Source organism: Pseudophryne corroboree, chromosome 4, assembly GCF_028390025.1.
Source record: "Pseudophryne corroboree isolate aPseCor3 chromosome 4, aPseCor3.hap2, whole genome shotgun sequence".
NCBI lineage: Eukaryota > Metazoa > Chordata > Amphibia > Anura > Myobatrachidae > Pseudophryne > Pseudophryne corroboree.
The window spans coordinates 53111270-53129100 of record NC_086447.1 but is presented as its reverse complement, the minus strand read 5'-3'; the positions used below and the strand labels follow the sequence as shown (position 1 = coordinate 53129100).

The 17831-nt window shown below is 46.8% G+C and overlaps 1 protein-coding gene across 1 annotated transcript in view; it reads right to left on the bottom strand.

The window, feature by feature from the left end:
* PNOC (prepronociceptin) overlaps positions 1-17831 on the bottom strand; it is a 135201-nt gene that overhangs the window by 50530 nt on the left and 66840 nt on the right. The window contains exon 2 of the mRNA XM_063915042.1: positions 13440-13585. Within this exon, the coding sequence (XP_063771112.1) occupies positions 13440-13585 (146 nt within the window). The remainder of the gene's footprint in view (positions 1-13439; positions 13586-17831) is intronic.

The window sequence follows — 17831 nt, the reverse complement described above, 5'->3', positions numbered from 1 at the left end:
TCACTTCTCCACTTTTATCACTGCTTAGTACATGTCCCCCTTAGTCTCTCTATACTTTATCTCTCTCTTAGTACATCTGATGCCTCTATTAGCTCAATAAAACCATTTTCCAGTCTGTATAAGAGAAATGAAGTGCTAAGCGGAAGGTGGAATTTTAAGCATTTAAATAGGGAAATGCATCAAGCCTTGGCCCAAAGCAACCAGTTTCTGTCATTTCATAGACTTAAGGTCCTCATACATCTGAAACCAGTATCCACAATTCCCTGATCCAACAGCAACACTAGGGCAGCACGGACGGTGTAATGGTTAGCATTACTGCTTCACAGCACTGAGGTCATGAGTTTGGTTCCCAACTGTGTGGAGTTTGTATATTCTCCCCGTACTTGCGTGGGTTTCCTCCGGGTACTCCAGTTTCCTCCCACAATCCAAAAATATACTGGTAGGTTAATTGGCTCCCAACAAAATTAACCCTAGTATGAATGTGTGTGCGTGTACATGTGATAGGGAACATAGATTGTAAGCTCCACTGGGGCAGGGACTGAGGTGAATGGCCAAATATTCTCTGTAAAGTGCTGCGGAATATGTGTGTGCTATATAAATAACTAATAATAAATAAATAGCACAATCTGTCGATTGGATCCACCAGTCAGCAGCTATGGATAATCAGTGATCCATTGGGGAATCGGGGAAATTCTTCATTTTAAAAATCCCATTTTGTCGATCCCAACCGTTTTCAGTCGGGATCGGGGAATCAAGATTTTTAAACATGTTTAATATTCCTATTTCCCTGACCCGGCCGTCGGAGAGGTCAGGAAGTCGCGGCATTCCGCCACTGATGTACGGGGGCCTTATGCCAGATAAATGACAGCCACAGAAGAACCTGATAGGTTGCTTTGGGTACTTTATCTCTTTCCAAGTCTTGAAACATCTCCCCCAAAATGTCTCAGGCAGTGTACAAATTCCAGGTCCCTAAGTGGCTACAGGGGATGAAGGAGTAATTGGTGCTTTGTCTAAATGGTGACCCAAGACCAAAATCCAGTCCTGAACAAGAGAACCAGGTGAATTGGCCTCTTTTCACTTAATTAGCACCAGAGTTGGGCATCATGCAGAAGATAAGGTGCTGGAAGCAGGTATTAGGTGACCTACAGTATGACTGTCATATAGAGGTCTATTTCAAACTTATGAAGGTTGTGTGGGTGGTTCTGGAGTTTGAAAAGCTTGCTTGAAGATTTAGGTCTTCAGGGAACCCCTCAACTTAGTGATGGAGTTTAACAACAGCTACTGGCTAAGTAGCACTCGAGAAGTTGCGGTACACTGGAGAGACAGAAGGTGGCGCTGCATCTTAAGCTTTCACTGTATAGTCTCTCTTTGTTGTGACAGTCTACAATCTTCCTAAATCTTCTTGTCAGTCCTCCATGTTATGAAGTTTTGAATGTATTGGTCACATTGCAGTTTATGCCATAACTTGTACTATGATAAATACATTAATACATCCCCCTCTTCACAACCTGGACCTGCTTCCCATAGGAAGGAACGGAGCTTTGGGAAGATGGCATAAGTTTCCTCAATGACATTCCGATAAAACTTTTCGTTTGATGAATGAAGGCCCCCATACTAGTGTACTATCATGATTACTAGTGTATGGGGGACGGTGAACCCTACCGGGGATGAAAGGAAATGACCTTTATGAATAGATCCGAAACGTTATTCCTTGAAAAGTAGGTGAAAAATAATCTTTTCACCTCCTTTAAGGAATGATGAATGGGGCAATTATACAACTACTCTGCTAATAAATTGTCTGATCTGATTTGAAGGGCCTCAATCGAGACCTTTTAAGATGTTGCACATCACCGTCCAGTTGTTGCTATTTACTACTGTACGTTTGGCATGAGATTAGGGAAGAACTAAGGAACTCAACACGCAGATAGAGATCTGTAATGTAATTAGCCGTGAGCAGAGCCCCCCTCTCACCACCTCACAGCTCCCAGTATTAGATCTGTTTTTTAGCCGGGAGGATTCCTGAAAGCATCAGGGAAAACCATCAGCACATTTTGTCTGGCAGCAGATTACTACTCCTGTATAGCAATGTGCAGCTGCTGATTGTGATTTTCTTATTTAGTATTGATTTACCTGCGAGCGTAATCGCTTGCACACTCACAGCTAGTTATTCCTCTTTTTTCTTTTCTTTTTATTTACAACACTGCCGATAATAGAGGGTAAAAGCTAATTTCGTTAAATCGGGTCATATCTAGCAGATCTCGCCATGATGACGCCGTTTGTCAGTGGGACGAGCCTTATCAGTTCCAGCAGGGTGTACAGTTATTCTCCGTGCAGAGTGAGTATTGCCCCACGGGACAGGCCGGCAGCTGACTCAATAGACTGATCGACGGATGTATTGTGATTCCCCACGTAACCTATGTATAGATTCTCATGTACACCGCTCTGTTCGGGATATCAGGCACCAATGATTACTGCACACATACATTGTTATAAATCTGTGAAACCCTTAGGCTAGGTACACACCAGGTCGACTTGTCCGCCGACCAGCATATCTGCCGACACAGCGGCCAATTAGGTAAGCTACAGGGGGCCTAATTTAGATCTGATCGCTGCCGATCAGGTGTGAACTGCGCATGCTCCGGCGCCGCAGACAGCCGATGGCCATCTCAGCCCAACGTTCGCCCCTGTTTAATTGACAGGCAGAGGCGGTCGCTGGGCGGGAGGAGGCGGGCCGGTGGGGTTTGGCCGCTGTTTTGGGGGTGCGGTCTGGCAACGCAGGCATGCCCGGACCGTGCGGGGGCGAGCCACGGTGGCTGTGTGACGTCACACGCTGCAACCTACAAAGCGACGAGTAGCTCCCTGCCAGCGTGCAGGAGGGAGCTACTGCTCAGGTACAAAAGCATCGCCGCCGTGCGATGCTTTTGTATCTGTGCAGGCAGAGCCGGATTAAGGCTTCAGGGGGCCCGGGGTACGTAAAACAAGGGGGCCCTAAGGTCTAAAATTAAAATCATAACACACACATATATATATATATATATATATATGTGTGTGTGTGTGTGTGTGTGTTCCGATCAGCTGGCATTCCCAATCACAGATCCATCTGCCACGGTGCCTATTAGCATATGTAGCATACACAAACCGAACAAATGGCGCTCAATGGTCTCACTATCCACTAATAAAAGACAGCAGTCATGGCATTTTGCAACATTTTGGGCGTTTAATGCCCGTCTTCGGGTAACCACTACTGGTTGCCTAACGACAGGTATACTATTAAATGCCCGAAACGTTGCAAAATGCCATGACTGCTGTCTTTTTATTAGCGGATTATGAGACCATTGAGCGCCATTTCTATACACACACTATATATATATATATATATATATATAAACATACATATATATATATATATATATATATATAAACATACTGTATATATATTAATATATTAACACACAAATATATATATATATATATATATATATATAATAGACCCAGCTCATTAACTTAAACTGTAAGTAGCATAAAAGAAAGTTCAGGCAGCCTTTCTTACTTTTGCACTGTTGTGCTGACGACGTGAACAGGAGGAGAGCCCGTTCCTCTCTCTCCTCCACCAGGTACTTCAACCTCCGTCCTCTACCCGTGCCGAGGCACGTCCAGGACCCCTCCTCCTTCCCCTGCAGCCTGCGCTCCATACAGTCACGGAGCCGTACGCTGCAGAATCACTTCTCATTGAACAGCTGAGCCGTCTGCAGTGCTGGCGGCTGCTTGACGGCTGTCAGTGGGGTGAGCAGCGTCGCAGATCGGATCGGTAATAGAGATCCGATCTGCTGCGGGTGGCGGGGGGCCCTCTCACAGCGTGGGGCCCAGGGGTACTTACCCCCGGAGCTCCCCCCTTAATCCGGCTCTGTGTGCAGGGGAGTCGGGCCTGACATGCAGGGCGGACTAGCCCTGTGTTGGGCGTCCCCCCGCACGTCTGAGTTACTAATGCAACAGCAGGGGGTGTCCCTACGCTGAGGTTGCAATTATATGCTAATATGGGCAGGAGCTAACCTGAGCGTAGGGACGCCCCCTCCCGTTGCATCATTTCCATCCGACGGCATATAACTGCTGATACATTCTATCACTCACTTTGCAACTAATTCCGCTGTGCGAATGCAATAGCATTTAACCCACTGCACGCGTGCACTGCGGCTCAGATGCATGTGCAGTATGAAAACATCGACCGATCTGCGTACAATAGTGGCTTTGCTACCGCACCTGAATGAGCTTCAATATGTCCAGATATCAAAACTGGACAGGCATTTAAAATTGCCAGCTTAGCTGTGATATCAGTGTTGCCGGTCCCTGCAGCCAGTGTACGGTGGTTGGCGTGTTGCTCGTACACATATGCAGGAATCGGCTGTGCTTCAGAGCCGACGCTATATGTCTACGAAAGACGATGTTCACAGTCATATTGGGTACACGCTTCCCCATTACCTCCCACCAAACAAGCGCTTCCAGTCAACCACATGCTAATGAACACTCTCTGCAAGTGTGATTCAGGCCCATTGTGCAGTAATGGAGGCGAATGGCTTGTTAAATATAGGTGTGTCACAAGTGTTTTCTGGGCGCGCCACAGTCAGGTACTGGCCTCGCCATCTTAGTTCCGTCTCAGTTGCATTAGCGCCCAGCTCTTAATCACAGGCATCTAAGTCTGTTCACATATTTTAAAAGTGGACACCTGAGCCCAATATGGTGGTGCACTTTCTAACTGGATCTACCCTGTCTTTAAATATGAACACCTGAAATCAATATGATGGTGAACTTTCTAACTGAATCTACACTGTCTTTAAATGTGGACACCTGAACCCAAAATATGGTGGTGCACTTTCCAGCTGGATCTACCCTGTCTTTAAATGTGGACACTTGAACCCAATATGGTGGTGCACTTTCCAGCTGGATCCACTCCTCTCTTTAAATGTGGACACCCGAATCCAATATGGTGGTGCACATTCCAGCTGGAACTACCCTGTCTTTAAATGTGGCTCTAAGTGACGGGGCATCTTGCGACAGGAGGTGGATTATGCCAGTGCCTAAGCATGTGTGGCAACAGCTACAGTAGCAGACACATAAACATTAGGTGGCATTTACCTTATTCATTTTTAAAACCAAGTTGATAGTTATATTTCGGCTATAACGCGTCAGTAAGTTACACGTTCTCCTCACTTACAATACAGATACTGTATGTCATCCTGTCAGCCTGAACAACACAGGTAAATACCGGTTCTGCCATACGCTGACAGCATGTCATTATGTGCGGTAACTGTGCAGGAAGGTTATAATACGGAACATCTAGAGTAAACATTATAAGGACAGGATACAGTAACAGATACAGAACAGGAAATCAGCGCTGAGTACACTTCCGCAGAGATTCATCTTTTAATAAAGGCAAGATTTACATAAGACATATCGTCTTCATTGTCAGTCCTTCATGATAAACATCGACACTCAAACAGGGACACACAGATCAGTATCACCGAACAACTCGGAATGACCCCCTTTAAACGGTGCTCCAGCTTTCAGCTCCATCCATTTTTCACACATGACAGTTAGGAACTGTTTGGCTGGAGCACCATTTAATATTAGTAAGTGATAACAAGAATATTAAATCTGCCACTTAGTATTAAATTAGAACTGTTTAATCCAATGATGCAATAGGTGTCGCACTGTTTTATATTTTACGTCATAGCGGTAGTGATAAGTATCACCCCACACACGGGTGGCAGGGCAGACAGAAGGCTCGCGTGTTAGCTCGAGGCTCGGACATAGGGAGAAGGAATCTTAGCGCTGATTCTCTACACTAATAGTTGCCATGGCAAGCCATCCAGGCTCCATTCAAGTCAATCCCTTTAAGTACAATTATTGTTCAGCTACATATTGCCATGCAGACTTACAGTTATGCAGCTGCTGCTAATATTTATAAGGGGAGTACTGAAATGAAGATGACGCATAGGGCCTTATTCTGAGCAGCACGCACGACCAACGTCTACGTCGCACACTGCGTGCACGCAACCTCAGAAAGGTCTTGAAAATGTGCTGCGGCCTTCCTGGAGAGTTTAAACCTTGCTTGTTTCTAACCCCAGCACCTGGCAGAAAGGGTCGCAGGTATATTCCGAACCCGATCTGTGTTTCCTGCGGAGGGCCACTGGTCCAAGCCACAGTCCAAAAAATACACTGGTCATTTAATTGGCTTGATACGATGCTGGCGTGAGTGAGCACCTAGAGGCTGATGCAGGCGGGTTCCTGCGCCAGTTTGTGTAGCGTAAACGTGTGTGAAGTAAGCATACGTGGTTCACGCAAACACGGCTTGCGTAGACCAGCACTTATGCGCATATACTCCCGTGAAGAGTCGCACGGCCGGTGCGAATTCATGTGGGTTATGATGACTTGTCTATGATACAGGGCGGACGCTGAAATGCGTAAATTCGCTATTTATTCCTGATCGTTTTTATTTGTTTCCACTCATTCCTGCCTGTTTTGCTATCTACGCTATGCCCATAATCTCTATCTAATATTAAAGTATAGCCACATCTCACTTCTCCATCTGGATTATACATTAGGCAACTGGCTTACTGAGTATATTACTACGGGTGTGATACATGCTACAGGTAGTCACATGACCAACATCGGCGTACCAACAATCAGAATACTAAAAGGAGACGGGGTAATTGTTTTACACCTCCCTTGTTCCCTACCCTATCCCTAACCCCATCCCATTACTACAGATGTTGCACAAGTCTTTGTAGCAAATGGCGAGAAGTGGTCTCTGTCATACAGCGTGTTCATCATGCGAAACGCGCTTAGGACCATCCCGCTTGTCAATGAAATACAGTGACGGGGGCTCGAGGTTACTACATAACGTCAAGATCAGGCCCATCCCCTGCGCAACACAGCTCAAAAAATCACGCTCTTTGGACCTAATTCAGACCTGATAGCTAGGGTGCGTTTTTTGCATCCCTGCGATCAGATAGTTGCCGCCTACAGGAGGGGGGGGGAAACGCTGTGCAGGGGTGCGATGGCATGTGCAGGAGAGCTGCACAAACAGAAGTTTGTGCAGTCTCTGCAGAGCACAGGACTTACTCTTCCCGTGCGATGATCGGGGCCGGAGCTGACGTCAGACCCCCTCCCTTCAAACGCCTGGTCCCTCCTGCGTTTCTCTGGACACTCCCTGAAAACGGTCAGTTGCCACCCACAAACGGCCTCTTCCTGTCAGTCACCTTGCGATCACCTGTGCGATCATTTTTTTTGCACCATCCCGTTGCTGCCTGGCGCTCCCCGTCACTGCAGACCGCCGCGCCTGTGCATTGCGGTGCATACACATGCGCAGTTCAGACCTGATCGCAGGCTGTACAAAAACACAGCCTAGCCATCAGGTCTGAATTACCCCCTTTATCCGAAAAAAATAAAAAACATGTCCCATTAAAGTATAAACAGTTATAGGCTGCCAGCTACAGTATACAAACACTATATAACCTAACACTGAGCCCAGCACCATCGCTTCCCTGTTCATGCAAAACACTTCATTAAAACCAGCACATTAATTAAAATAAAATAATCAGAAAGGGCGCCCGTTTTTATCACGATGCTAAACATCCATCCAGTTTAATTTCCTGTCACACAAAATAAAATCGTAAACGAGGATTTGGAGAGAAGGAAAAACCTATTACAGGCGACCACGTTTACACAGTGTTTGCTTAACATGGCAAACAACAGAGAGATGAGGCAGATGTTCAACGGACGCTGTCGTGTTGTGGAAGTGCGCTGAGCCGGTCGCAGCAAGCTCCTGTGACAATTTACATTTCACGTTTGAGAAAAGGTCTGCGCAGGAAATCACTTTACAGCTATGACAGGGTATACTATCCATCACCGCTCTGCCAGGCCCGCACATGCCGGTGTGGAACATTGCTGGAATTTATTTTCAATGTTCAGTCTAAAGTTTTGAGATTTTACGGCAAACTTTCAAACTTTAGAACTAATTTGAATTTGAGCGTCAATACTAAGTTATAACCCTGTCAGGACGCCTGGGTTATAGATCAAAGTATCGTCATAACAACAATGGAGTTTTTTTATCCGTTTTAGGGGAGCAATTTATTATAGTTTGCGTTGGCCTGCCGAAACAAGGTACTGCCTTGCTGCGTATACAGGCGCACTGCGGCCATGTTTCCTATCGCAGAAATGCAGGCAACATCATCGAGCCGCCCTGAAAATGGCCATGATGCGCCTGCGTTTCCTGCTCCACTCCCCCCCAACGTCAAGTCACCGCCCCCAAATGCTGGTCACCTGTCAATCACTATGTAATCGCATCCTTTCCGGGATGCGATCATATAGTGTAAGCTTGCGCACGCGCAATGTGATCGCTGCGTATGCACAGACATCAGAAAATCATCCGTTTGCGAGTTCGCTGTTTCTGTATATATTATTATTATCCTTTATTTATATGGCGCCACAAGGGATCCGCAGCGCCCAATTACAGAGTACATAAATGACTAGGAAAAATAGTGACTTACAAAACAGGAAAACAGCGACTTATAATTGACGACAATATAGGACAAGTACAGGGTAAATAAACATAACTACATCAGCAGACGTCACTAAAATAAGTATCAGGGTGGCAAAAAAAACACGGGATTTGGTGCCATCAAAGATTATTAAAGTAAGAAAAGGATTAGCACATAAGGGAAGAGGTCCCTGCTCGTGAGAGCTTACATTCTAAAGGGGAGGGGCAGACAGACCGGGGTGACACAGATAGGGTAGACAGTGAGCGTGGAACAGAGGCTTAGGATGAGAGACGGCTGTGTTTGGTAAAGAAGTGGATCTTCAGAGCCCATTCTAAGTTTTGTAGAGAGGGGGAGAGTCTGAGGGGTAGAGGTAGAGAATTCCAGAGAAAGAGAGCAGCATGTGAGAAATCTTGGAGGTAGGAGGTGGTAATCAGTAGGCAGGAAAGTCGGCGTGCATTAGCGGAGCGAAAAGGATGGGTGGGATTGTAAAGGGAGATGAGGTCAGAGATGTAAGTGGGAGAGGAGTGGGTGAGGGCTTTGTAAGTGAGTGTGAGACGTTTCCATTGGATTCTGAAAGGGAAGAGAAGCCAGTGAAGGGCTTGTAGGAGAGGGGAGGTGGATGTAGTGCATTTGGTAAGGAAGATGAGCCGGGCTGCAGCATTGAGGATAGACTAGAATGAAGAGCGGCAGTAGTCAGGGAGGCCAGTTAGGAGGAGATTACTGTAGTCCAGTCTGGAGATGACCAGTGAGTGGATAAGGGTCTTAGTAGCATTCTGGGTGAAAAAGGATCTGATCCTGGAAATACTTTTGAGATGAAAACGTCAGTTTTATGAGAAATGCTGAATGTGTGGTGTGAAGGAGAGGGAGGAGTCAAGGATGACTCCAAGACAGCGCACTTGGGGGCTAGAGGAGATAGTCGTGCCATCAATAGATAATGAAATTGTGGGAGGTGAGGTTGTGTGGGAGGGTGGGAAGATAATCAGCTTGGTTTTAGGCATGTTTAGTTTAAGAAAGCGCTGGGACATCCAGGAAGAGATAGCAGAGAGACAGTTGGAGATAGGAGTGAGGAGAGCAGGGGAGAGGTCAGGGGAGGAAAGGTAGATTTGAGTATCATCAGCATAGTGATGATATTGGAAGTCAAAAGAGCTAATGAGTTCACCTAAAGAGGACGTATAGAGAGAGAGAAGAAGAGGACCAAGGACAGAACCTTGCAGGATACCTACGATCAGAGAGGAAGGAGGACAGCCAGGAGAGGGCAGAATCACGCAGGCAGATGGAGTGAAGGATTTGCAGAAGGAGAGGGTGGTCCACAGTGTCAAAAGCAGCAGAGAGGTCAAGAAGAATAAGCAGAGAGTAGTGGTCCTTAGATTTGGCTGTATTGAGGTCATTGCAGACTTTTGTGAGGGCAGTTTCAGTGGAGTGGAGAGGACGATAGCCAGACTGGAATGGGTCAAGTAAGGAGTGTGAGGAAAGAAAGGTAGTAAGGCGATTGTAGATAATGCGCTGAAGTAGTTTTGAGGCTAAAGGAAGGAGAGAGATGGGTCGGTAGTTGGAGAGGGTGTATGGATCAAGGGTGGGTTTTTAAGAATAGGGTAGATAAGTGCATAAGGCAGAGGGGACAGTGCCTGATGAGTGGGAGAGATTGAGGAGGTGGGCAAGATAGGAACAGGCAGAAGGAGAGAGGTAGCGGAGGAGACGGGAGGGGATTGGGTCAAGTGGGGAGGTGGTGGTGGGTGGGTGGGGGGGATACGGATGAGGGCCATGACTTCCATACCAGATACATGAGAGAAAGATGTCAGAGTTGGTGAGATGGGTGGTAAGGGAAAGGAGATGGCTGGTTGCTGATAGTCTGGTGTGATGTGATGTCTTGACGTATGGAGTCAATTTTGGATGTGAAATAAGTGGCAAAGTCAAGAGCAGAGAGTGAGAAGGGGAGGCGAGGTGGAGGTGGGTAGAGGAGGGAGTTGAGAGTGGCAAAGAACACTGGGAGGAGACGAGATTCTTGAAGTATGACTGTTTATCGAGGGAAAGGGCAGCACTGAAGGATGAAAGCATACGTTTGTAATGGAGGAGTCTGCCTTAGAACGTGCTGTCCTCCAATATCGCTCGGCAGTATGTGAGCATTTTTTGCAGATATCTGGTGCATTTGGTGTGCCATGGTTGGGGTGTTAATCTGCAAGTGTGAGGACAGAAGGATAGAGGTGGTACCAGGGGGCTGAAGTAGACAAGGAGTGTTGGGGGGTGTTGTCAGCCTGGACATAGTGTGGATGAGGTAGACATGGGTGGAAAATTGAGTGGTGGCTGAATGAGAGACAGAGAATTGCAGAAATGCAGGTGATAGTAGCACCAAGGTAATTCAGACAGGATTTGCAAGTGTATGACTATGGTTAATTTACACAGGTCGACAGTATGGCAAGTGTTTAGCTGATGAAAGATGAAAAATTACACAGTATTTATGCAAACACCAACCCAGTATACCCTCATTAACTATGCCTCACTGACCCAAATTTCTAAACCAGTTAATTACAATGTCAAGCAAATCATGGCATTACAAATGTGTTTTTTTTTGTTTGTTTTTTAGAACAAATTGGTTGTATAGTGCTCACAAACAGAGTGAGAATTGCAGGATGTAGAAAATAATATACATATAAAAAATAATAATAATAAAAAAGTTCAAATGAAAGGATTTGCTGGTGAAATGCTAAGTTTCTGATATGTCCAAACCACGGCATTCAGTGCAGCTAGATTACACAGTCAGTGTTTCCGGCAATCTGTTTGCGCTGTCTAGTAGTTACCAGCTTGTGACTTAAATTTATGGCTAATCAGGTCATCAGTAAATGACATTTTGGATCACTCAGATTTCTTGCTGCCTCTGTCAAATGATTGCAAAAGGCAGCCTGAGGAAGTCTCTACCAGCTGCCTGGCTGCTGTGCGATATCAGTGAGGGTACGGCCCGCAGCGATGCAGATTGTCAGTTACTATTACCAGGGACGGCATGCGCCCTTTCACACCTAATTGCTTTTGTCTACAGCAAACTGGAAATTAATGTCTAATGGGAAGAAAGTGAGTTTTTCATGTCTGAGACAGCCCAGGGGTTGGCACTGGTCGAAGCCCTCGCACCCGTCACAGCCTGGCAGTCTGTATGACTTTGCAGAGACATATGCAGCGATATATCTAACTATAAACGTTATAACACTGACAAATGAGTAAGCGCTTTCTGACGCAGATGATTTAAGAGGCGCTGACGGTAGAATCGACTGGTTTACAATAACAGATTATTATAAGAATTCTTACTGTAATGGGAGAGTTTTTACAAGAAGGATTAATAGGTACTGTAGTGGGCCTAAATTAGGTCCCAATTTATCTAATCTATCTTTATAATTAATCCATCCCTTCCCCTATTAATAAGGTTGTCCACCTCTGAAATCTCTCACTTTATTATATTTATGCCCCTGTGTAGTTACTTGTACTCTTGGGACCCACATACCCGATTCAGAGGGGTCTCGCACATTTTTAAATGCATTTTTACCAATGTACACAAAAACATTCAAATGTATGACAATAACACATGTAATAAAGACAGTGCCCATCATCGCTCACACTCGGGGGCAGATGTACTAAGCCTTTGAGACAGATAAAGTTGTGAGTGATAAAGTACCAACCAATCAGCTCCTGCTGTTTTTCGATCACAGCATGTAACACGGCAGTAAGGCGATGATTGGCTGGTACTTTGGGGCCCAGTAATCAAAGGGTTTTAGCCATTTAAAACTTGTTGCATATGATAAATGGTGCTTCAGCCAATCATCTCCCCACTGTCATTTTTCAAATGGCAGGAGCTGATTGGCTGGAGCACCATTTATCATACGCAAAGAGTTTTAAATGGCTAAAACTCGTTGATATATGGGCCCCTTTATCTCTCTCTACTTTATCTCTCTACAAAGGATTAGCACATATGCCCCTCAGTATTAATTTACAACACAAATGGGGCGTCTCACTTTGAGTGACCATCAACTTGACACCCTACAATGCTGTGTGGTGGTTACAGACCCCAGGAACACAGCCCGAGAACAGACCCTCAGCATGCTATATATGGCACACCAACCATTATTTCTGTGGTATCACCTCATCTTTGACAATAGACCCACACTTTAGCTTATTTACTAAGCAAACGGAAAGTACAGCAAGATAGGGGGCCCAACAAGAGGTTTGCTATCACTGTCTCACTTCCCTCAGTGTCTTCTACCAATCAGCATGGACGTAGTGTCATGTGAGGGCCTGTCACTGAGCATCAGAGATGGGCAGCTTGTCCCAGGACATGGCAGGACCTCAGCTCGGGAGCCCCAGATTGCCATGTCTGCTCTACCTAAGTACAGTCCCCGGGAAGATTCTTCATAGTCCTAGATCAGAAGTCCGGTATCGGAAGGTCCTGAGGTCAGCTTGTCATACATGACATTATACTAATATAACATACCCATCACCACTAATAATCACTTGTTAAAAGGCTGAACGACATTGACAATCTAATCTAAAATCAAATCTACTTAAACCTCTGCTCTTCTCCATTAGAAGGTTGGAAAACTGTCACTCCAAAACATTAAAGAAATAAGGAGGAATTAGCTTCTCACAAGTCCACTTACTGTGCGTCTTTCAGTGCGGGAGATTAATCAAGCTTGGAGGCTGATAAAGTACCAGACAATCAGCTCCTAACTGCCACGTTGCAGCCTGTGTTTGAAAAATGACAGTTAGAGCTGATTGGTTGGTACTTTATGTCGCTCCACTTTATCTCTCTGCAAGGCTTAGTATATAGACCCCTTTATCTCTCTCCACTTTATCTTTATCAGTTGGAATGATCCCAAGTAATAACCCCAGACAGCATTACCCTATACGCTGTGAAGGACTCACCAGAGTGTTGAAGTTGTCATATTGGTACAAGTGTTTGTTGCAGGCGACGCAGTCCTTCTGGCAGTCACAAAATATGTGTGAGATTAAGCAGAGCAGAACAATACTCCATAGAAGGGACTTCATTGTGTCAGTACTGCGATGCGGAGCTGTAAGAGCAGAAAACATGTGTTCAGTAATTACATCGAAACCTCCTCGAGCCATTAATTGTATCATTATTCTAATATATTGTGTTTAGAATTTCTGTACAACAGAGCTCACAATCTAATGCTTATCCGCACCATTTGGATCAGTTCACGCATTCACTGTAACACTGCTGGGTCAAACCTGGTAGTGTAAACTTTGGCCGCTGCCAGTTGGCAGCAAAGGTGGCAGAGCTATGGAGTGCCAGGACTGCCGGTTTTCCTGGCACCGACGCAATATTCAAACGCTCGCCCACATTGGTGTATCTATAACGGGTGCAGAGGGTCACCTGGGTCCAGGGTGGTCCACACTGCATACCCTGCACCTATATTGTTATACTTACCTCTCCAGAGTTCCACGTCAGCCAGCTGAAATCTCCGGGAAAATTGTGTGGCGACCATTTTCCCTGAGTTTTTCGAAAGCGCAGTAGAGGAGTCTCCGGGAACATAATGCGGCACCAGCAGTAGAAGAGTCTCAGGGAACATAATGCGGCACCAGCAGTAGAAGAGTCTCAGGGAACATAATGCGGCACCAGCAGTAGAGGAGTTTATGGGAACATAATGCGGGCACCAGCAGTAGAAAAGTCTCAGGGAACATAATGCGGAACCAGCAATAGAAGAGTCTCCGGGAACATAATGCGGCACCAGCAGTAGGGGAGTCTCAGGGAACATAATGCGGCACAAGCAGTAGAAGAGTCTCAGGGAACATAATGCGGCACCAGCAGTAGAGGAGTTTATGGGAACATAATGCGGGCACCAGCAGTAGAAGAGTCTCAGGGAACATAATGCGGCACCAGCAGTAGAGGAGTCTCCGGGAACATAATCACGGCACCAGCAGTAGAAGAGTCTCAGGGAACATAATGCGGCACCAGCAGTAGAAGAGTCTCAGGGAACATAATGCGGCACCAGCAGTAGAGGAGTTTATGGGAACATAATGCGGGCACCAGCAGTAGAAGAGTCTCAGGGAACATAATGCGGCACCAGCAGTAGAAGAGTCTCAGGGAACATAATGCGGCACCAGCAGTAGAGGAGTTTATGGGAACATAATGCGGGCACCAGCAGTAGAAGAGTCTCAGGGAACATAATGCGGCACCAGCAGTAGAGGAGTCTCCGGGAACATAATGCGGGCACCAGCAGTAGAGGAGTCTCCGGGAACATAGGGGGTCATTCCGACCCGTTCGCACGCAGCGGTTTATCGCTGCAATGCGAACGGGTCCAAAATGCGCATGCGCGGCAGCCGAAATGCGCGAGCGCGATGTTGCCCGGCTACAGGGGTCGCCGGGTAACATCGCGTCATACGAAGAAAACGGTCGCAGAGCCGACCGCAAGAAGATTGACAAGAAGAAGGCGTTCCTGGGCAGATCCGGACCGTAGGCTGCCGTTTTCAGGGAGTGGTAAGGAAAACGCAGGTGTGTCCAGGAGAACAGAGGGCGGATGTCTGACGACAAAGCCGGCTCCAGCATCGCAGAGATCGTCGCACAGGGTAAGTAGCTGCAGGGCTGGTCTTGTTCTGCTTGAAAAGTTTTTAGCTTAGCAGGGCTGCACAAGCGATTGCAGACCTGCTAAGCTAAAATACACTCTCCCATAGGCGTGTACTAGTTGATCGCAGCAGCAGCAAAAAGTTGCTGGCTGCAATCAACTCGGAATGACCACCATAATGCACACACCAGCAGTAGAAGAGTTTATGGGAACATAATGTGGGCACCAGGAGTAGAGGGGTCTCTGGGAATATAATTTGGGTACCAGCAGAAGAGGAGTCTCAGGGAACATAATGCGGGCACCAGCAGTAAGGGAGTCTCTGGGAACATAATGCGGGCATCATCAGTAGAGGGGTCTCCAGGAACATAATGTGAGTACCAGCAGTAGAGGTGTCTCCAGGAAACATAATGCCGGCACCAGCAGTAGAGGATTCTCTGGGAACATAATGCGAGCACCAGCAGTAGAGGAGTCTCTGGGAACATAATGCGAGCACCAGCAGTAGAGAAGTCTCCGGGAACATAATGCGGGCATCATCAGTAAAGAAGTCCCCGGGAACATAATGCTGGCACCAGCATTAGAGGAGTCTCCGGGAACATAATGCAGGCACCAGTAGTAGAGGCGTCTCAGGGAACATAATGCGCGCACCAGCAGTAGGGGAGTCTCCGGGAACATAATTCGTGCATCATCAATAAGGGGTCTCCAGGAACATAATGTGAGTACCAGCAGTAGAGGAGTCTCCGGGAAACATAATGCCGGTACCAGCAGTAGAGGAGTCTCTGGGAACATAATGCGAGCACCAGCAGTAGAGAAGTCTCCGAGAACATAATGCGGCACCAGCAGTAAAGGAGTCCCCGGGAACATAATGCTGGCACCAGCATTAGAGGTGCCTCTGGGAAAATAATGTGGGTACAAGCAGTAGAGGAGTCTCTGGGAACATAACGCAGGCACCAGCAGTAGAGGAGGCTCCGGGAACATAATGTGGGCACCAACAGTAGAGGAGTCTCCGGGAACATAATGCAAGCACCAGCAGTAGAGGGGTCTCTGGGAATATAATGTGGGTACCAGCAGTAGGGGGAACATAATGCGGGCACCAGCAGTAGGGGAGTCTCCGGGAACATAATGCGGGCACCAGCAGTAGAGGAGTCTGCAGGAACATAATGTGAGTACCAGCAGTAGAGGAGTCTTCAGGAACATAATGTGGGCACCAGCAGTAGAGGAGTCTCCGGGAAACATAATGCCGGTACCAGCACTAGAGTAGCCTCCGGGAACATAGGGGGTAATTCCAAGTTGAACGCAGCAGGATTTTTTTTAGCAATTGGGCAAAACCATGTGCACTGCAGGGGAGGCAGATATAACATGTGCAGAAAGAGTTAGATTTGGGTGTGGTGTGTTCAATCTGCAATCTAATTTGCAGTGTAAAAATAAAGCAGTCAGTATTTACCCTGCACAGAAATAAAATAACCCACCCAAATCTAACTCTTTCTGCACATGTTATAACTGCCTTCCCTGCAGTGCACATGGTTTTGCCCAACTGCTAAAAAAATTCCTGCTGCGATCAACTCGGAATTACCCCCATAATGCGGGCATCATCAGTAGAGGAGTCCCTGAGAACATAATGTGGGCACAAACAGTAGAGGAGTCTCCGGGAACATAATGCAGGCACCAGCAGTAGAGGGTTCTCTGGGAATATAATGTGGGTACCAGCAGTAGGGGGAACATAATGCGGGCACCAGCAATAGGGGAGTCTCCGGGAACATAATGCGGGCACCAGTAGTAGAGGAGTCTGCAGGAACATAATGTGAGTACCAGCAGTAGAGGAGTCTTCAGGAACATAATGTGGGTACCAGCAGTAGAGGAGTCTCCGGGAAACATAATGCAGGCACCAGCAGTAGAGGGGTCTCTGGGAACATAATGTGGGTACCAGCAGTAGGGGGAACATAATGCGGGCACCAGCAGTAGGGGAGTCTCCGGGAACATAATGCGGGCACCAGCAGTAGAGGAGTCTGCAGGAACATAATGTGAGTACCAGCAGTAGAGGAGTCTTCAGGAACATAATGTGGGCACCAGCAGTAGAGGAGTCTCCGGGAAACATAATGCCGGTACCAGCACTAGAGTAGCCTCCGGGAACATAGGGGGTAATTCCAAGTTGAACGCAGCAGGATTTTTTTAGCAATTGGGCAAAACCATGTGCACTGCAGGGGAGGCAGATATAACATGTGCAGAAAGAGTTAGATTTGGGTGTGGTGTGTTCAATCTGCAATCTAATTTGCAGTGTAAAAATAAAGCAGTCAGTATTTACCCTGCACAGAAATAAAATAACCCACCCAAATCTAACTCTTTCTGCACATGTTATAACTGCCTTCCCTGCAGTGCACATGGTTTTGCCCAACTGCTAAAAAAATTCCTGCTGCGATCAACTCGGAATTACCCCCATAATGCGGGCATCATCAGTAGAGGAGTCCCTGAGAACATAATGTGGGCACAAACAGTAGAGGAGTCTCCGGGAACATAATGCAGGCACCAGCAGTAGAGGGTTCTCTGGGAATATAATGTGGGTACCAGCAGTAGGGGGAACATAATGCGGGCACCAGCAGTAGGGGAGTCTCCGGGAACATAATGCGGGCACCAGTAGTAGAGGAGTCTGCAGGAACATAATGTGAGTACCAGCAGTAGAGGAGTCTTCAGGAACATAATGTGGGTACCAGCAGTAGAGGAGTCTCCGGGAAACATAATG